The 22,051-nt window shown below is 40.8% G+C and overlaps 1 protein-coding gene across 1 annotated transcript; it reads right to left on the bottom strand.

Moving 5' to 3' along the window:
- Positions 1-336: 336 nt before the first annotated feature.
- Positions 337-22,007, bottom strand: LOC308048127 (merlin-like). The gene is made up of 20 exons (XM_080357051.1): positions 21,815-22,007; positions 20,736-20,844; positions 17,511-17,732; positions 16,482-16,599; positions 14,732-14,857; positions 14,240-14,362; positions 10,849-10,932; positions 10,290-10,358; positions 10,000-10,082; positions 8,710-8,785; positions 8,129-8,266; positions 6,384-6,458; positions 5,729-5,842; positions 5,170-5,292; positions 4,437-4,654; positions 3,469-3,571; positions 2,947-3,071; positions 2,317-2,467; positions 1,562-1,771; positions 337-545 (listed from the first exon to the last, which is right to left on the bottom strand). The coding sequence occupies exons 3-20, from the start codon at positions 17,516-17,518 to the stop codon at positions 510-512; spliced, it is 1,980 nt and encodes a 659-aa protein (XP_080213177.1). The 5' UTR covers positions 17,519-17,732; positions 20,736-20,844; positions 21,815-22,007; the 3' UTR covers positions 337-509.
- Between the last annotated feature and the right edge of the window lie 44 nt (positions 22,008-22,051).

Raw genomic sequence — 22,051 nt, 5'->3', positions numbered from 1 at the left:
AAACACTAAAATGTTGAGCAGCTCTGTGAGAGGCACATCCCATGGACCAGCCCAAAAACATGGTCTATTGTGTAGGTAACCACCAAGCTCGTGTACATTTTTTTCCCTCATCCCAAACATCTCCTGGATACTTGATAGCTATCATCTTTTCTACAGAAGTCAAGTACCATAGTAAGTCAGTGTGTAAAAACACCTAGGGGAGGAAGGTTTAGCAAAGTATAAAAAGTGTTTCTTCAAAAGTGCATAAGTAGTAAACAAGACCCTCTGGGTTTGTACATTTACCATTGTACCTACAGACATCAACCATTTTATTCTGGTGGTTTTAGCACTCCCAGCATAGGTTACCTGCCTGGAAGCTGAAGGGCACCGCTCTAATCACAGTACTGTCTCTTATGCTGATGTCTGTCAGCAGACAGAGCTGCGTGAGCATCCTTGTGTAGGTGCATTTTGCAGCAGCCAAAAAGAGATAACCCCCAGGTTCTACCAGTCCAGTAAGGAAACAAGAGGCTTCAAATGTAGATCACATCCGAGTCATGCTGCTGAACCTAGAGGCAAATCAAATAGGAATGATCAGTTTTTGCCCTGAACTCCTACTTAAAGGAAAGTAACTCCTTTTGGTCCAGCTCTTCCTTTATCCCCTGATTCTGTAGCTTTTTGCAAGATGCTCTGAAATAGCTTTTTCTTCCTTCTTGAAACAAGTATATTTGCCTCACCCCTATTTGGATTAGGTTAGTCTCAAAAGTTGCTTCTGTTACTTGCATTAGAAAGAGCTGCTTCCCCATCTCAGTGGTGTTCCTTCTAGTTCTAGTTCAGCACAGAACCCTGAAGATCCGGGCCTTGAATGTTATATACTAGAGCCTCTAACTGATCCTAAAACCCCTCAGTTTTATTCATCCAAACCAGAAAATACATCAAAATTTCTTTATTCCCAATACCTTGCACAATTACCATTGCCTAGAGAAAGCTGACTTCCTTCCCACTGTTCAAGACCACATGCCCTCACAGTTCTCCTTGAATGCATACTAGATTCTCCAGGCTAGTAAAATTTTAAGGCAGGTTGTTTTCTCACAAGACTCAGCTCATTAGCTCTTCATAGCTCTTTGACAAATACGTTGTAAGAGAACTGAACTGTTAGAAGTTTAGGCATTTACTGGTATCTTATTCCCTGCCTCTTAAAACCAGAAGACAAGCACTAAGTTTTAAGGTCTCTATACCTGGGAGCACGTTCTTATTTCCAAGCCTGGCTGATACAAATAAAATTTAACACAGATCCTCCTACCACATACAGGCATTTTTGTTTAATCTACCAAGGCTTACAGCTTTGCATTCTCACTTAGACTATGAGTGAGAAAAAACAAGTGGCCTCAAGTTCTAAAGAGCCCTGAGTTGTGCACCAATGCATGGTCTCCAAACTCACACAACAGCCACACATTGACTTGTCATTTGAGAGGTTGTGACAGAGCCAGAAAACCAAACAGATCCCTGAAGCCAACCATTCCTCACCTCTATGAACTCTACACTTTTAAACAACATTTGGGAATTTACTTACAAATCTGATTACCTTTATGATCTGTTTTCTGGTTCCTGTGCCCACACTGTTGGCAACCAAGGAATTTGCTTCAAAAGATGACTTCACCACTGGCACTGTGTGTTGAATTTTGTTGGTACAAGGCCAGCTGCTTGTAGTATTTAATGAGTAAGCAGGGAAAGGTCTTTGAAGATTTATATCCAATGAATCTCCAGTTTCAAAGGTTTTCATCCATGATGGGGTCTTTAAAAGAAAAGAACACATGGAAATTTAATGCCCTCTCTACAACAATGCTGATTATGCCAAAAAGAACATTAGATGCAGAGCCAGAGAATACAGACCATCTTCTCAATTTTTCCAAGCCTCCCTTCTCCCTCTGAAACAGTTGACTCAGAGCCATTTTTGCTTATATACAAAAATCCAGGTTAGTTCCCCACTGCCTTAACATACACCAAGACTTATGACTTCTATCAACCACAAAGCATGTGAATGAAAATGTGATGCAAACTGTGAGAAAGCACTTTTAAATGTGTTAAGTTATAACAATTAGGCTTCACAATCTATAAAATTATTATTTTTTGCTTCTGGTACTGGTATCCCACCCAGGTAAAGCTTCTTGGATTTCATTATGACATGAACTTTCCTTGTCTGTGTTCACGCTTTTAACATTTTACTCTCAAGGGTATTAAAGTAAATGCCTTGAACTGAAATGGAGCAACTGCCTTTGGCACACACACTATTCTCTTTTACTGTTCATGTAAAAAAAATATAGGTGTTTGTGTACATACATTTCCTATGGAGCGATCCAAGGATCCCAGTACTTCGTTCCAATGAGAGTAAAGCCCAGATTGTTTTTCTTCTAGTTTCAAAGCAAGAATTTCAGACTTCAGTTCTTTCAGTCGATCTTCAAATTTTTTGCTCTTTTCTAAGTAGTCTAGCCTGTAATTCACACATTGGAGACAAAAAGCTTCTTTGCATGACATAGCTCAAGAACAGGTGTGTGTGTATAAGGAGGAAAGAGGAAGATATTTGTTTCATTTTGGGTTTTTTTAATGAGCAAAATGAACATATTTGATATACTAGATCAACGCAATACCACACTTCAACACTAGAGGGGAAGTTCTGTCCTCTAACATGCTGTTTCTCCAGTATACTACTTTGCCCCTGACATAATGCTCTCCAAGACAGAAGGGTTCTGGACCTCTCATGGCTTGATGCCACCAGAATACTCTGTATAAATAACTGGTGTTACACAGACAACCCACAGCAGCTCAGTAAAAGACTCACAGCTGTATGTCCAAGTAGGAGGCCATCCCAAGTTATTAAAAGAATGAACTGTGACTCCCAGAGATTTTTTTCCTTTCTGTACTTTCCATGATTAACATTTTCATTTATTTACATCGTAAGCATACTGATACCTTTCTCTCTCTATCTCAAAGGATAGTCTCTTGAGGTCAATGTCCTTTAAATCCAGCTTTATGGATCCTTTGTCAAAGTTGGCATCTCTGTCAGTTGGCAAGGCCTGTGGGTACTTGATCATGTGCTGAAAGAGGCAAAACAGGCACTGTCAGTAAGAGCTGATTGGTTTGGGGGGGTTTATCTCCCCAGCTTCTCCAAGGACACCATGTTAAGCCATTTCATAAGTTAGCTATGGATTCTCAGACACACAGATGTTCCTGCAGCCTCCCCTCTACCTGGGTGTCCTGGGATGAACCACTGAAGTCCACAACCCATAGATCCAAGGGCAGAGAATCACTCACTGCCCTGAATAAACAGCATCCATCCTGGCCACACTGTGTTTAAGTCCTGGTCCTATAGGTGTTTGTCCCTCAGCTGGATGCAGACATGCCTCTAACTCAGCTTGATGGGGGCTATAAAAATGCAATTAACATCTGACTATCTCTGAAGTTGAAGTGGTGACCAGTGAAGTAGAAACTCACAGGATAATTAAGCTTGGTTATGTCTAGGAGTTTCTGCTTTGCCTTCCGTTCAGCCTCTCGGGCTTCATGCAGATCTTGTTTCAGATGCTCCGCTTCCTTGGCTCTATAAGACAAATATCCTGACATGAATGGTTAATGATTTCCAGTATAAAACAACACATGGATTTCAGAGCTATGCACTTCACTGGCTTCCAGAGAACAAGATCCATTACTGCAAGCAATTCCTTTACCTAAAGACACTTGTGGTAGGATGGTTACACAAAGAACTGGACACAGCATGACACACTTTCAAGGACAATCCTGCACAAACTACATGAATTAACATGTTTTTCCTACTCCTAATTTCCATGGGCTCAGTCATGACCTGCTGATACAGATCCTCCAGGCTGTCAGAGATCCTCCCTGACATGAGGAGAGGTGCAACACATCTGCTCTTTATTTTGGCAAGCTTTTTGGCAGTATCCTAAAACAAGCAGAAGGCCCATAATAACAAAGTTAAATACCCTCTGTCAACACTGTTCTGCTCTGCATCTTCAGGCACCGGTGTCTTATAGACCATGCAAACACTTATAGTATGGTTTATATTCCACATGAGTTTACTTGGTTTACGCTGCTCAAAGACCCAAAACAGATACAAGAGACCATCACTTAATAGTAATGAATGAAAACAGCCTCATAACTCACAGGGTATACAGATTGTTTCAAATTAGATAGCTCAGTACCCCAAAGCTTCTGCATTTTGGATGTTTAATACTGAAGATCTCTAAAGCCTTGCACCAAATCCTCTATAAGCTTCTTGACCTGCATCACAACCATTGGTACCAGGTGGAACAAACAAGGTACAAGAAGGCTGAGTCACTCTGAAGTGTTGCTTTGGGAACAATCGCTGCCTCATGGGCTTAGCTCTGAGAATAGCAGCACCCTGCACCCAGTAGGGACCACACAACCCCAACTCAAGCAAATCTTACCTCCGGTCCGACTCCTTCACCAGCTTCACTGCTATCAGCTCTGCTTCCCGCATCTTTTGCTCCATCAGGCGTTTCTCCTCCTTGGTTTTCAGAGCTGTGATCTCCAGCCTCTGTCGCTCTTGCTCAGCTTCTGCAGCATTCTGGGCCAGCAATTTTGCTTCTTCCTCTGCAATCTGGGCTTTCTCAGCCAGTAACTCTGCTGCTTCCTGGGATCGGAGCTAAGAGGAAACAATTTCTTAGTTACCACATCCAGCATCCACAAAATCACCCCTGCAGAGAGTCAGGAAGAGGACATATTTCCCAAAAAGATCAAGTCAAAAATATTATTCTTTAAAATAAAAATTATCATAAACATAATTGTAAGGTTTGGTGTTCTTCCTTTGCTCCAGAACTTCCCAACTTCTTTCCTCCCTCTCACCTCTGCAAAGAAAGGAGACAAATTCACTTAGATTTAGACGACATCAATCAAAAACTTCCAATTTCAGCTGTAAGGTTGCTTCCTCTCTTCCCTCTTTGCCTGAAAAAAGCATTGTGAATCAAATACGAGGAGCAAACAGAGGTTATGGAAGAGTTCTCCCCTGTACTCCAGCATGTCCCCTCCACCAGCACTCAAACTCTCCAGCCTTATCTGAGCTGTAACTCCTGGTGTCTTGCAGGAGCCATAAGAAAAAAATGCTTCCAAGCTAAGAAAGCCCATCAAGCACAAGAAAATTCAGACTAATGTGCTACTCACCAGGGCCTCATTGGCCTGCCTGGCTTCATCTTCCAGCTGGAAAAGACGCCTTTCCAGCTCTTCTTTGGCTCGCTCGGCTTCTTCTCGGAGCTGCTTCTCCCTGGCCAACCTTTGATTCTCCATCTGGAAATAGAATGAGCAATACCTCAGTTGTGGGTTTGCAGCAGAATCTCATCTGGGCCTGAGGCAGCACAGCAAACACACCTAATGAAGAACAGGCTGCTCTCTAGCTGGTGGACTGATACTCACCAGAGATGCAATGCTGAAGCTGCCTGCACTTTGCAGCGCTGAACTCCTCTAGCGGGTAATACTGGTTATTTCAGACTGCTGAGAGAGCACTTGGATCCATTTGTTATGTACCCCAAATCTTTGCGATCACCTATTCTGTTTCACAAACACATCCTCCAGTGCTGCATACACACTAGAGCTGTTCCCACATTCAATCCTGCAGCAGCATTTTCTCACCTCCCACACACATTGATGCAACGCATGGACAGCAAGGGCACCAGCCAGAATAATAATCAATGTTTTCAACAATATAGGAGCAGAAAGAATCTACCTTTTTTCTAGCTTTTTCTTCCCTGGCTTGTGCTTTCATTTGCTGGATCTCTATTGAGTCTACTTTTCTTCTCCTCATAAACAGGTCATGGTTTCCAATGCACAACTGCAAAATCTGAACAACAAGAAAGCAAATGTGATTTTGATGAAGGCAATAGATCTAGGCCAAGAGTACACAAGATGTAGCTGTGGGAATGGTCACCTGTGGCAGTCCCTCCACAAGCCCACTGAGAAGTGAGCCAGGCCCTGTGGTTGTGTTAGGAAGCAATCAGAGATGACAACTGGCCAGTTGGTCCCTTCCTTATTGCTTCTCCCATGAAAGGAGAGGCAGTAGATGATCCAGAACACACACCATCCAGATAGGCAGATGCTGCAGTGGTTTTGCACCTTTCCATAAGCTACATCCTCCCCTTCCAGCATCTGGATTTACCTTTGTGATTTGGGCCTTTTTCCATATCTCACTCCCCACCCATCATTTCCCCTTCCCAGAGAGAACAAACATGCACCCTGACTTCCCAGACAGAGCAATCCTCAGGAAAACACATGAAACTCAATGCTCCCTGGCCCCTCCACAGGTTTTACAAACAATATTTCTCACTCAGATATCAGTCAGTATTAACAGGCTCAGTTTTAAAGAAGGAAAGCAGGACACTTACCAATTTGTTCACTTTGAGTTGAGAGGAAAAGAACTTGAAGACTTCTGCCTTTTTGTCAAGGGGTTTAATAGTTAACTATCCAGGCAAAAGAGAAAAAACAAACAGTGAGAAGGTGTAAAAACAAAACTGAAGCTATTAATACTACTGCAAACTTCAGCCCTTCTCCACTTCTCTCCAGGGAAGCAGTGATTTGTGCTGCAAACAAGGCGAGAGCGATGCAAAAACGTTTTGCTTAAAAGCATCAGAACCAGGGCTGCTGCTACACAGGCTCCTCATCTGCTCCCATAGCAGGTGCTAGAAGATAAAGCCTGTTAGAAGATAAAGCCAGTTTGGATGGTGGTTTTCATAATAACACCACCTGTGCATTGCAAACTATACCAGGAACACTGGAACAAGTGCTGGTTATCAGGAAAACAGAATACATTACTAATCCCCAGGAGCAGTCATGTTCTTAAAGTCAGGGAGATGTTAAACACCACTCTGAATACCAAAATGCATCGAGGGCCTGAAGGATTTGTTCTTCTGACCATCAGGTAGCAGCCCTGGAGCTCCTGCTTTCTCACATTTTCAGTGCTGTCTCTCAAGCTGTTTCCAGAGGACATGAAGGGCTTTACATGCTGCCAGGTCAGGACACGCTGTTTCACTCCGTACATTGTGCTCAGTTTGGTTGCATAACAAAATACGGCTCCATTCTTCAAGATCCTGTTTTCTGTGACTCATGGGTTAGCTAGCGCTCTATTCCTATAATTCATTTGCAATGCAATGTATAATTTCAGGCCATCATAACATCGTACAGTTTGTTTTACCCTGTAGGTAACAACTGGTTGAACGTGTCAGTGAATATACAGGGCTGCCCAGTTTCCCAACAACAAGGAGTTAGAGCAGCTTATTCAGAGACCAGAGAAGAAGTTTAATGTCATTAAGGCCCAAAAACTTTCTGGAGGTCTCCTGTAGGCTGCCCTGCCTGATTTAATGTATGTACATCTAAGTCCAGGCAGCAAATCTCATCCTCAATGTTTCTCAAGAGGCCCACTGAAAATGGAATAGGCTGTGCTGTCCTTTGGCTGATAAATTCCAGTATCAATGTACTTTTTTCCTGGGTTTTTCTGATTACAGCCTTCCACGTAGCCACATGATCTGTCATGAGACTAAAATTCACCCACTACCCACTACCCACTGTACTTTCTACAAGTAAAAGACGGGCTCTGAAATGACAGTGAAATTGCAAAGGTGGGGTTGTGCTGAAGACTGACATCATGCACTGACAGAGTGGCAGAACTCAGGCAAAAAAACGTCTACATCTCCCTGCATGTCTCCTCTTGCCAGCGTGCTTCAGACCTCATCTACAAGGACAGCTTCTGCATGTGAAAATGGCATTAAGTCTTTACAGATCATCTAATTCCTGCTGAGATAACTGAAGAAAGTCACAGTGGCATTCATAATATAGTATCTTTTTTCAGAGATCACCACACTTGTTTTGCAAAGGCCAAGCAGCAGGGAAGGAACCACAGCAGTGCTTCCACATGTCTGGAGAGCTCAGAGCAGCCTCTGGCTCTTAAGGGAACCGAGGTTACACAGCACATCTGAAAGGCAGGTCTGTTATTTCTAGTTTCATAACAAAGCTCCCTAGGATTTTCCCCTTCTCCCCCAAATTATTTAAACAGAGACAGCTTTCAGCCTGGTCCAAGAATCCCAGTCCACACCCATGCCCATACAAAAAGAATAATATATCAAAGCCATCATACCTCTTTCTCACTATAGGAAATGTTTCTGATAGCACTCCACTCAAACGACTTATTTGGAGAAAACCTGTTATTAATGCTGTAGATATGAATCCCTTTGGCATCCACTCCAAGTAGGAGATCAGTATGGTTTTTATTTTGCTAAAAAACAATATGTATCAGTAAGTACCATTTATGGTTACATTAAACAACCACAGACAAGAACCATACTTATTCTAATAAATGGATATTTATCAGTATTTTTAGGAATTTTATGTTTCCACAAAATATTACAAGTGTTGTCACTGCTAGCTAATATACCCAGCCCTCTAGGTTGACTTCAGCAGCTCAGACTTTGAGTTTATTTTTCCTTCCTGTTACATACCCAGAGCTACTCAAGATCTTTCTCAGATTGTAAAACATTAATCTTAACTGTTTTATCCACCTACTCATTTAGCAGGCATGTAAACCAAGTCAGGACAATCAGTACACAGCCTACCATCAGCACAGAGAACCAGGAGGAATCCCAGTTCCAAACTCCCTGGAGGATTTTAAAAGGGCAGGACATCTACAGCAATGGAAAACTGCTAGAATAAAACACTTACAGCAATTGGAAAATAATTGACACCGTACATTTCCAAGTCTTGGGCAATTTTCAGGTAGTTCATCTCAGCTTCATCCCTAGAGAATAAGACCATGATTATACTTGGAGATTCCAGCCTCTCTCTTCTAGCTGGCAGTACATTTCCCACTTAGCAAAGAACAGGCAATCTAGTTCTTTGTACTTTTAATTTTGCCATCTTACTCTCAAAAATAGAAAAAGAATAATAAAAACAGCATCTCTACAGAATAAAGGCAGTAATGCTGTGCTTATTTTGAATTATGTATAGTGTAATCTTGATTAAAATTCAAGTCCAGTCTTATCCTTGTGTTAGTTTTGCCACTCTATTATGTCAGAGACCAACCCTACAATTGCTTTCCATGACATGAGGATATTTCCTTCAGGAAATGGAGTTCATTGAGAAATGAGTCCTGAACAAATTCTAAACAGAGCTTTGGGCAGAGGCCAAAGAAATGCAGGAATTTCTGCACCTTCAAGGTGAGGCATCAGTAAGTCTTGAGGAAAATATTCAGTAAAAATAATGCTAAGAAGCATCTAGAACAGCCAAAGAGAAATTTAACCCAACTATTAGGAAATGCTGTCTCTGGGTGCCAACAGCTCCTACTTGTTTAATTGAATTTCCAGGCACACTGGATGCCTTGAAGCAGCTGGATGTCCACATGGATTAGCACTGAAACTCAGTCCAGGAACTATGATGCCGCATCTTAGTGTTTCGGTTCCTTGATAAGTATGCTGACAACCTTTTGAAGCATGATCTTCACAAGGTTTAAAATATCAGATTCATTCTTTTTATTCTAGGGGGAGACTGGTGTGATGTGGCTGCAGAAAGGCAGCTGCTGCACAGGGCAGACACACCAGCAACTCCAGGTAGCTAACGGCCTTACATGAGAAGGCTGAACTCTCAGGGCCAACTGCAAATTCAACAAAACTCAAACTTTCTGCAGAAACTTCTCTCTGCCAGCATATATAGACCCTGATGAGACAGAAGTCCTGACTTAGATACATTAGGTCATGAAGCTCTATAAGAGCAGCCAGCTTCTCTGTTCACTTCAAAGCAAATCCAGTTTACAAGCACTTGGAGCCTTACACAAGACACTTTTTACCCCAGATAAGTGGGGGAGTGTATCCTTAGTCATAAATGAACCTATTAACATCACAGCTTGGAAACCAATGTTTCTTTGCTCACCCTACAAAAGCCAAGTTTGACTGAACACAGCAAATAACCAGTTACTGAAATGTGTGAGATTCCAAAATAATGAAATTATTTCAATACCTGGCGATACCCCTGTGCTCAGCATACCAAGCAGTAATCTTTTCTTCCCACATCTCTGCTGTCAGCTGATACTGCCTGAGGACCTGCAGAGAAAGGAAGGAGTTTGGTTTCCTTTCACGATCCAAAAACACGTGCTGCCTCACCTAAGCAACATGAACACAGCGCTGCAGTTCACAGCTCGGTCATTTTGCCAAGTTCAGGGCAGGCACAAACAGTTAATCCCACAGCAAGATCTGCACTGCAAAGAGTAGATTCAAGGATTGGTTTTTAAACAAAAAAAAAAGACTTACCCTTTTGGGTAAAAGCTCATCATGGGCTAGAAAGCCTGGTTCATGAAAATTTGGGTCATAGTCACCATACTGCCCCGAGAAAAGAAAAAATACTTCAGTTTGTTACACCCAGAATGCTGAAGAACTTGTTGCTTGTAGAGTTTGACATGATTGCTTGAGACAGATTGTTTTGGTTCTCCCACATACAAAGTAACATAATAAACAGCTCCCCTGATCTGAACTGTCCATGGAATTTACTTCCAGCCTTTGTGCTATACAGGTGGCTCTGATACAGCCACTCTAGTGGCCTGTAACCTTCACTCAGCCTGCAGCTCTAACTTTTTTTTAGAAAAACAGGAAATAATTCCATCTTGGACCAAGATTATATTAAAATGTTATGTCTAAAGAAATCCCTTAAGGTGTGAAAGCACAGTATATAACACCAAAATCCTTGTAAGGGCATCTAATGCTTATTTTTCTAGCTGCACCTGTACCTCCCAGGATGACCTACTTTAACAGCAAATTTTAACACCGCACCATATATACGTGTTAATAAAAAAAGGCACTGTCGTGCACAAACCTTGGCCTGAACAGCATAAGAAGCCAGTAAAACTGTTGCTTCTGGAGAACAATAGATTTCCTCATCCAGTATTTGTTTCTTGACCTAAATCAAGAGGAAAAAAAGGAGCAAGTTAAGGAAGCTCAAAATGAGGCCTTATGTCAAGCTTGACATGAAACTAGACATGCCCAGACTATAACTTGGCACCAAACATTACCATTATGAGTTAACAGCAACAATAAAATGGCATTCAGAAACACAGGAAGCCTTTACTTATCATTACATTTAATGAAAGAAAAAGAAACTTTCGAAAGCAAAACAACTCAATGAAAATATAACCACCAACTGTTAAATTTTTCAATCTAATTATACCGTTTACAACAACAGGAAAAAGCCTTTTCCATAAATCAGTGGTAATTTTTAAATCTCATCTCATTAGTCTTTTCATTTTTCTTTCTTCATACAAATAGAATTAAGGACCTTTCTCATTGTCCCTTTTACCAACACATATCCCAGAATTAATCCATACCATTTTTACCTTCAGCCATAAAAAGGGCAGGTGAACTCCTCAGCTACTGCAAATCAGCATAATTTCTTTGTATTCAATGTACTAAATGGTCTATGGAAAACAGCGATTTGATACAGCAAACAGTGATTTGACCTCCCATTTAAGATGACACTAAAGAGCTACACAACTACAACAAGCACAAAGGCAGTTTTGCTGCAAAAGGTTAGCTTTACAAGACGTAAAACATCACATTTTGGGTTGGAAGTGACCTCTGGAGGTCACATAGCCAACGGACATCCAACCAGACCAGATTGCTCAGGGTTGTCCAGCTGACTAATACTGACAAGGACATACTGAAAACCGTAATAGTGTGTTCTCAGGATTGAATGAGAGAATGAGAGAATGAAGGAGACCCCACAAAGGGAAGTTGCCTCAAAGCACTGAATTTATTCAAGTGTAGTGGTCTAAGCACAACAAAACCATAGGGGCTTAAAAGTAAAAGCTCAGTATAAGTGGTAAAGAATCCCTCTTTTCATTTTAATAACCTATGGTGCTGCCAAGATCAGAGGTGTAATGGTTTGTAAGATGTTGCTTGATTTCAAAATCAGTTGGGTAATTTACTTAAAAATCTAAAGAGAGAAGGGGAAATTAATCTCCACAAATCCTCCTCTCAGGTGTGATGTACTCAGACTACTAACAAGCACAAGACAAAAAAATTCTGAATAACACACAGTGTTAAACACTCACAAAGAAAAATTACTCAAGATAACACCAAGCTACCTTTACAAATACACTTTGTACATACTGTGAACTGAAATGAACCATCAAGAAAGTTTTTCTTTCAAATTTAGTCTCTAGTGAGCACAATATATAAACCTGAGTTTAGTACAGGGAAAATTCTTTCTAAGCTGCTAAAATGGAAAGAATGAAAAGACTGAAAAGACCGTTCTTCCAAATTGGAAAGCTCCAGTTTTCATACTCCATAGTACAAATCATACATTTCAGAGTTCAGAGCAACTTAAGATAAATCCCCCATAAGCGTCTGGGGTTTTTTTCTGATCAGTTGTTACAAGGTTTTGTTATATTTGTGAAAGAGAAAAATCACCTGATCTTTAAACATACAACATTCAGCTCTAGTCATTTACACTTATTCACACATTTTGCAAAAAGCTGTTATGCCACATTAATTTGTAAAGGTCTGAAAAGACAGCAGGGCTGAAATCTGCAGGCATCCAGATGTCCGTACATGTTTTTCCTATTAGCATCCAGGTGCGATCTTGGGTTCTTATAGTCAGGAAACTTTGCAAGTTCAAATTTGTTTCAGTCTTGTTTTTCTACTTTGGAATGAGAGGAATTTGCTAATTGCATATCTGCTAGTCAAGGCAGGTTCAAGGAGAAAAGAAAAAAGTGAAAAAAAAATCAGGATTAAAAGGCAAGGAAAAGCGTTCTGCCCCGCTCATTCCTTTCCAAAATTAGCTTAAAAAAAACCAAATTGCCAAGTGGTTTAAGGGTTCTGGATGAAGTTCTAGTTATTATATTAACCCTCAGAACAACATTTTCCCATTACTTCATTAACACATCCTCCTCAGGGAACAAGTGTATTTACTGTGTTTATTTACAGATGCAGACAGTTTATTCCATACACCCAAGCTGCTTGCGCAGACACATCCTGCTGAAAGCCACCAGAATAAAGCAACACCAGAAGGCTGTAACTTGCAGAAGACTCCACAGCAACTCAGGAGAGAAGCTGCATGTCACAACAATTGGAACAAAATTGACCAACAAATGACCATCCAAAACTCACTTGCACGCCCATTGCTACATGTACAGCCTGCTGCTGCAGCTATGGCTTTTACTGGTTGATGCAGCTTTATTTTGATAACAAAGAATTGCACTCCAAGAATTTGCTCCTTCGTTTACTTTAAGAGAGCCAAGAGAACCCCAAATTTCTGACACAAAAGAAAACCAAGTGGCAAATAAAACTGCTTCTGCAAAGCTACACGCATCAGTGCATATGTGTGGTTGATTTTATTACTTTTACTGGCTTCCATCTCATGGAAATTTGTAAGCAGCACCATGGTGTGCAGACCAGGTACAGGGATAGGCTGTAGTCAAAGGTCTTGTTCCATGTACACCTGATATGGGTAAAAAAGCTGGTTGTCCAACTGTTTATCACCATTCCTTCCTTCTCCACTTTCACAACTGCCACCATAATTGCCTGTGTAGTCACTCCCCCACACAGTGCACACATCTAATAACAGGCCTCTTCTAATCCTGCTCATTTTGAAAGAACTAGGTTAGGGAATGGTTACACTAGAGGCTACACCAGCAGGTCTAAGACAACAATGACAAGGAGCTGTTGAGACTCTTCATCCACCTCATGTGCAGCCAGAGCAGAAGCCACAGTCCTCAAGAAAGCTCCTTCAGCTGATAAAATGATGGTTTCACTTTATACTTCTCAGCACTGATCAGTTAGGGCAAAAGCCTCACAGTTATTCAATCAGTGCCAGCCTTGCATGGATTTTTTTTTTTCCAAACACATACTATAGGAATAAAACAAATCCAAAGTAGCCAGGTGTGGAATTAACACCCAAACATCCAGGTGTAAAAGTCATTTTACATGATACTACTGGCCTCAGCAATTTAACTCCCATTCCTATCACAAACTGAAGCCATCAAGAGAACAAAAAGCCAACAGAAGGCAACCAGCATTCAGGTTATCAGTACACAAAATATAAGTCAGGAGAGAGGTTTGTGTTTCATATAAATGAGATCTTTACACAGTGATACAGCTGAAGCCAGCAGAATCATTCTGAGACAAACAGCTGCCAATGAGATCAAAGACAACACAAAAGAACTGGGGTAAATACAGAAGGAATTCATAGTCAAAACACTGTTCCTGACCTGAAGGAAGAATAAATGCTGGGTAATTTCCTGTAATAGTTCCTCTTCTACCTTCTCTGGGTAGAATTTAGCCAAAAAATGAAAGCTAATGGGATCTTCTTTGGGGATTTCTTGATCTAGAACCTGTTTGAAGATGAAATAAAATCAGCAGTAAAAATTGTACGTAAGTGTCTCAAAAATAATATTCCAGAGGAAACTCAGAAAACAGCCAATAATACACTGAAAGCAACTTTTCAATATTTTAGAAGTAAAGGTAATGCTGAGCTTTAATCTAACAGCAATCAGTGCATATAGAGGTGATTAGTGTGCCACACTTCAGGTCAAATGCCATAGAAGCAATTAGACCACATTACCACAACAAACTTTAGTCTTAAAAAATGATACCATCTAAAATTTTGAGTTGTCATATAACACATTTCTTTAGCTCCTGAGCTAAAAAAGTAAATCTTTCTGTAAGTAGAAAATTGCCACACTATTCTTTGTTTCCTGTACCTTTTTGTCCATCTTTAACCAGGTGCATATTCCTTTCATTGTGTACTGCAAGCCAAAGAACCACGTCTCCCTTAAACCAAGTGCTCGGCACACCAGGTCAAACAAGTCCTTTCCCTTCCACTTCATCTAAAACAGGGAAAGAAAATTAAGAAAATCAGGTATATCTTAAATGAATTAGTTACATTTTAGCCAAGGAAACCAGGCTACCATTTGCTTTACTCCTATGAACTCTTTACCTTTGTCTTTCCAATGAAAGATCCCTTTTTTTGTCTACAGCAAAGGTGCAGTAGATCCGATGCTCTACCTCTTCTTTCTCTCCTCCAGAGACACATTTACAGAGCAGCTCTGGTCATTTAACCATTAACATCAGGCATTTTATGAGCACAGAGAATGAGGATTGTGCTATTGATTCCCCAGGACACACCAAGGCTTTATCAATATTCATGAAAATGTTACGCAATAGTTTATATAAATTGGAGAGACGATGAGGGGAAACCAAAGGAGTGTCAGGGCACAGTGTACAAATGCCAAACAATCAAAGCAAATCCAGTTTTCACATAGCTCAGGTATTTCAGTGGCACCAAGCCCAGTCTTTATGCTACTCAGATTTAAATGAACAGGAGCCTGTCTTTTAGAGTCATTTGCTAAACAGGCTCCATGGAGAACCAACTTTGATTAAAGGTCCCAAAATTCACACGTGTCTCATTTTTTCACTGAAGAGGCCACACATCTGTTTCTTCTATTTAGCTACACGTTAAAAATATTTTTTCTAATTGAATGGGTCAGCCACTAAAAACTTAATGGCAAAATAAGACAACTTTTGTGCAATATTTGGATGGAAAGCAGGAAATCCTCCCAGTAAAAGAGCAATATCTGGGGAGAAGGGAGAGCTGGCAAGGAAATAATACATCAAGCTAGATTTGTTAACAAGGACTCTGATCTCTAAATTTTCCAAATCCTTTATTTTCACAACTCTGCAAGTATTCTAGGTCAGTAAAGCACAGAAATACACTGTTTGTGACTATCTATACTGTCTCTGAGGGACCTAGTAAATTAAATACTAAATTGGCCTTCCTGGCCACAAGGGCCCAGTGCTGGCTCATGGTCATCCTGCTGTCCACCAAGACCCCCAGGTTCTTTTCCCCTATGCTGCTCTCTAATAGCTCATTCCCCAACTTATACTGGAACCTAGGGTTGTTCCTACCCAGATGCAAGACTCTACACTTGCCCTTGTTATATTTCATTACATTTTTCCCTGTCCAACTCTCCAGCCTGTCCAGGTCTCTGGATGGCAGCACAGCCTTCTGGCGTGTCAGCCACTCCTCCCAGCTTGGTGTCATCAGTGAACTTGCTCATAGTGCACTCTATTCCCTCGTCCAAATCATTGATGAATATATTGAATAATACAGGCCCCAGTACTGCCCCCTGAGGCACTGCACTAGATACAGGCCTCCAACTGGACTCTGCCCCATTGACCACAGTTCTGTGGCTTCTTCCCTTCAGCCAGTTTGCAGTCACCTCACTACCCGGTCATCCAGACTGCACTCCCTCAGTTTAGCTATAAGGATGCTGTGGGAGACTGTGTCAGCTCTGACCCAACTTCTTTATCCAAGCTGGCAGTGTCTTAAAGAGCCATGTCACTTACAGAAAGAGGATTTTGTGGAGAAGTGATGATCTGAACTTCTCAAATGTACGTCTTGCTAATACCAAGGTCAGGCTCCATCTTTCTAGCATTCTTGAGGACACTTACCTCACAGCTGAACTCCATCTCAGCATCCACTGTTATAATTTTGACTTTAAACGTCTTTGGTTGTTTCTTCTTCAGGCCTCGGATGGACATATTTTTCAGTTTACGAGGATAGCCACACCTGAAATTAAACATGCATCACACTTACAAGTGGAAATTCAGTAACGTTTTCTTGGATAGATTCCAAAGTAGGGTGAGTCCAAACTTGCAGAATAAAGTCACCTTTAAATATGCATTTTTGTGTCCAATAAAGGATGTTGAAACGACAAAAAAATCGTCTGACCTTTATTTTAAGGAGCAAACTAAATTTAAATTGCTCCCGTCTTTCCTCAGACATGAGCAAACATTGGGTTCCTATACTACTAGAAAGAACATCCATACAGTCACCTGTGTCCATGCAATTCAGCAGCATCTCACAACAAAACTCTGCAGTGGATGCATGTTCACAGTTGCATGAAATACCTGGGTTTTGAGTAACGCCACCAGGAATATGCCATTCCTCATCACTTTTACATATCCTAGGAAAATTCCCATTCTCAAAGGTCTCTGTGGTTTGTACCAAATGACAGTGTGAATCTGCACTATGCAGTTCTCATGTCTACTTCTGAGCACAGGAATCAGTCTGAAGTTTTCTTTTTATTTCTTTATAAAATTAATAGCAATAGCTCTGACTTGCACAACCTATATTGTATCTATGAACTATATAGGTCAAGAAGAGAGGCATTCTTGGCTTCCTACAATATAAGACTATTACAGTGTGTCAGACTTTGAATCTCTCCTTAAGGAATTCCAAAATAGAGTTTAATCTGAAAATTTCCATTTGTTTGTACCTTCCAGGATTTTATAAAATATCTTGTAACCTTCTTTGCTTCTCTGAGCTCTAAATTGGCTTCCAAATGTAGTGATCATTTTTCACTTACTTTGTATGTGCCCCTCATCCAAAAATTTCAAATAGCTAAATAGGAGGCAAAATACATATGGAAATGTTTATTTTCAACTCGTGTTGAGGCAGAGAACAGATGAGTTAATTACCAAATCATATGGACATCAGCAGCAAAGTTGAGAACAAGTACTTTTGATAATGGAGAGTGGGGAAGTGAATCTCAGGAGGAAATTCATCTGACAGCAGTTGAGGAGTCCTGTCCCTCCAGTTGGCTGTGGTAAAGCTTCTGCTCAAGTCTTGTTTGGTTTGGGCAATGCTCTTCAGGAAAGGTAAGGAGCTAACTGGAGAGAATCCAAAGTCTAGAAAATAATCTGTGGTAAAATGAAAGTACTGGTTAGTACAGAGAATGGACGAATGTGGTGAGACGTCTGCTCTTCATGACCACAATGGTTAGGACAAGGAATAATGGGCTTAATTAAATCACAGACAAGTTGCACGCTGAGAAAAAATCACTAACAACACTATGGTGCTGGAAAATCATAGGATGAAATTTCTATCTTCCTGAACTTCTGTCCAAAACAGTTTGACATTATCTGCTCCCACCTCAAGAACAGGAGGAACTATACACCCCCAAAGCAGCCATCCCAAACTGGTCCTTGCCACCAGTTCACACCACCTAGAACCAGTGCAAGCCCAGGTGCTTTGGGGACAGGCACATTCACAGTTCAAATCTCATCACCCCAGGGGACCCCCTTGTCCTCAGGAAATATTTTCTTAAAGGAATGGGCTGCTTTTCCTCTGTAATTTAGGCAACACCTCAGCACACACTACCTAGCAAAGCTCAGGTCCTTTCTATATAGCATAGAAAACTGTTTTCAACTAAGGGGAAAGGAATGTTTAGAAACCAATAAATGACCACAATAGTGTGGTTTAATGTGAGCACAGTAATATTGACAAGGAGAGCATCACGTGAAGGCATCCAAACCAGCAGTAATTATGCCAGTAATTTTTTGATCTCTGATCTGCAAGCTGCAACACAACTAACAGCAAAACTGTATTTTAACCTGCTATACTCTAGAGGTCTTTCCTGTCCAGTTTTCTTCAAAATCAGAGATTTGCTGTAAACAGTTGTGTCACTGAATACAGCAGTTAAAGCATGAAAGCTACAAACTAGTATACAACATTGAAAATAACCCCTCCTTCTGTTAGTTCTAGAAGCAGCACCAATAGCTGAAGACAAAGGAGGAAAAAAGCTTCATAATTCATTTTAAATATGTAATTTGAAACAGGCAATTGAATTAAACAGGAACTTGGAGTTAGAGCCAGTACAGAACATTCTCAAAGAGTTTCATATGGAAAATGCTGAACAGAAAATTGAACAACTACAGAAAAATGTATTAATTTTCACAAAATATGACAAACACACCAGACCCTTTCATTTTAACTTTGAAGTTCATTCTTTTTTTTATATAACCTGGTTGAAATGACAATATAATTTGTTGAACATTTCCAATAGCATTTTTTTCCCTTTCCAGAATTTTTATTCCATGGAAAAGTACATTCTGACTCACAGCAAAAAGACATTTTTGAATATCAAATTTACCCAAGAAAAGTACACTGCATTTTAATCAATTGCACTGGTAAAGAAATAGAAAATGTTTTCACACTGAACAGCCTAAATGAATGTCAAATACTGACAACATAAGCAAAAGCACTTAACAGTCAAGCTTTTAGAAAAATAACTTCTCCAAATAAGTGAAATCTCACCAAATAAGACAATCTGGGTTTGCAATCTTTTGCTTAAATGCAAAAGCAATCCACGCTAGATCCTCACTAATAACAACTTTTAACTGTGAATCATGTGCAACTTGTTTCAAGACAGTTTCTGTCACTGAGCTCCAGTGGTTTATTTCTGCAATTGCCAAAGGGATCTGAGCTCAAGAACCACATGCTGCAAAATGCGATAGATCAGAGCTCATCATCACCAAATAACACATTAATTCAAAATAGGGCAGGGTGATAAAAGATTCCTGCCTAGCCAGAATCTGGGAACAGATAGTTCAGAAGCCGTGGATGTCCACAGCTTCTCCTGCACCTTATGAAAACCAGCAAAAACCCAATAAAAGCTTTGTTTGATGAGGGAAACAGAAATGTGCTGATGAGGAATATCACTTGCAGGAACTAAACACTCCTGACTCTGCCTTTTAGTGTGTTCGCATGCAAGATAAAAGAAGTGACATCCAGTAGCTCTGAGGGGATTACAGTCTCTTCCCTTCTTGACAACGAGAAACCAACACCTGAGCAAAACGTGGGGGTGTGAGGGAAACTGGGACCAGCAGCAGCAGCAAGAAGAACTGGCAAGGTGACTCTTGCAGGGACTGATGCTTATCGGTGTCACAGCACTACACACTTTATCCAAATGGGAAATAACCCACACATCAGATACCACTTACTGTAGTAACTGAAAAGTCCAAAGAGAAAGAAAAGGAAACCAGCATTTCCCCCAAAAGCTCAATAAATCCACCAGAATTCAGCACATTAGAGACAGACAGAGAAATACCTCAGCAAACAGGCTGTAATTAACCTTCCCAAGTGTTACAATTTACTTTCAGTTTAGCATTTCCAAGGTGAATAGATGGTTTGCAGGGCTCTCCACAGGATATAACGATTTCCCTTCACATGGCGCTTGCTCTCAGTGACTATTACCATCCAACCACACTTTGGGCAGCCACACTCAAGTGAAAAAGCATCTGTTCTCACACACAAAAAAAAGCCAGCAGCACTTTTTAAAGTGTGATCTCCTCAGTCTCAGCTGCAGACAGGCTAGGAATTAATGGTAATTGGTAAAGCCCCCCTTACACCCCCAAAAGCAGGATCAGCACAGCAACTGTACCATCTGCTGGCAAAGTCCTCACACCAGCTGGAAATATAAAACCCTTGGGAGCACAGTGTGGCTTAAAGAAACAAGGTTTAGGAAGCACTTAAGAGCCCCCAATAGAAGATGCTTGAAGCCTCAACTGCAAAACTATATTAATGCAGATAGCACTACAATTTGAAAGTCTCCTGTCATTGCTGAAATATTTGCTGCAACTCTTAATCACAAATTCCCCCAACTCATTATGTTTCTCCCAGTTCCTGAATTTCTATACCTAAGCACAGAAATTAATGCAAGCAATTTGAATGCAGACAATACAGGAAAGTGTTGTGGGCTTTTTACAGTTGTTGACTCACGCTTCTTGCCTGTGCTCCCTGCCCAAGTAACAATTTAAGGAAATAATTCACTCCTTTAAAATGGGTCAGCAATACAAAGGTTTTTCTTACTTCTCAATCTAGGAAGTTGTTATCTAAAGTCACCAGCTGGAATAAAGACTTACCTTGCAGATCATTTTCTGAACAAAAGTAAGGAGAAAAAAAATATCCTTTCAATCCAAAGCTCCGTATTTTTCAGCAGGCATCAATATCCAGCCATCACAAGTTCTGCCACTGAAAATAAAATCCAAGAACAACTTTTATACTTGATCCCCTTTCCTTTGTTTCCTATGAACTGCAGCATGTTAGCGCCCTCTGAAAAATCAAAGAATTGCTTTCCCAGGTGATATGAAAAGCTCTTAACCATTTCCTGCCCAGGCCAGCAAGACTCCTCCCAACTTCACTGTAATTCAAGCAATAAGGCACTATAACAAGAGAAGCCCATGAATCTTGACTTCAATATCTGTAAGAACTGATAATAAACTTCCAAATAACTCTTTTGACATATTTGATCAGACTATTTCAACAGTGTCTCCAACCATACAAAGAATAGCCTGTTCTTACCATGCCCAGCCACCTTAAAAAGGAGAAGCTGCACAGTGTCATCCTATTAAGTAAATACAATTCCCTACCTGTCCTCTTCCTGTGGTGAGAGATGATGGGACAATTATACCTGAAGACAACCACCCTGAAAAGTGGGCAGCAGCCAAAAATCTTGCCAGTGGAAAGAGGTCAGTGAACACATTTAAATTAAAAAGCAAAAAAACCAAACCACCACACACAGCATCAACCTGAAGTCACAGGAACAGAGACCACAGGCTCCATGACCCACCAGGGGCCATTTCCTTAAAGGTGATGGCAAAGTCTGGATTTTTTGCTATTATTCAGACTGTACAGTTTTTTTTTTAAGATATGGATTTAAAGAAACTGAACTTTTACCAGTGTATGGATAAGCAAGGACACTAGGCCAGCTCTTACTTCATACATGTTACAATTACTTCAGAACTAAATGGAAAAAATCTTTAAAATTTTGTATATTTTTTTGGTATATTTACATAATTTAACAGCAGGTGGAAGAGCATAAAATTACTTGCTGGGCAAAGAGGCTTCAGTGCCACAGGGACAAAATGAGCCTGTGCTCACCCAAGAGCTTCACCCCCCCAAAATGTAGAGTGAGAATCAGCCCCTCAGCTCTCACACCCACCTCAAGCTCCTTCAGCAGCTCCAGGCCAAGGCCAGCCCCACCACACAACACATTGCTGCTGCATGAGGTGACCCAGACCAGTTATTTGCACAAAAACTCAGGCTGAGTTCAGCTGTGTGAACCCACAGCAGCCAGAGATAGGGCAGGTCTCCCCACAGACAGCGGCTCCCTGAGAAAACAGGACCTGCTTCCTCATCGCCCCTACCCGCCTCAGTCTCAGGGAGAAAAAAACCCTCA

The sequence above is a fragment of the Nesoenas mayeri genome, assembly GCF_963082525.1.
Source record: "Nesoenas mayeri genome assembly, chromosome: 20".
In the NCBI taxonomy this organism is placed as follows: domain Eukaryota; kingdom Metazoa; phylum Chordata; class Aves; order Columbiformes; family Columbidae; genus Nesoenas; species Nesoenas mayeri.
Note: the sequence above shows the minus strand (reverse complement) of the source record. Positions and strands in the feature narration are given on the sequence as shown.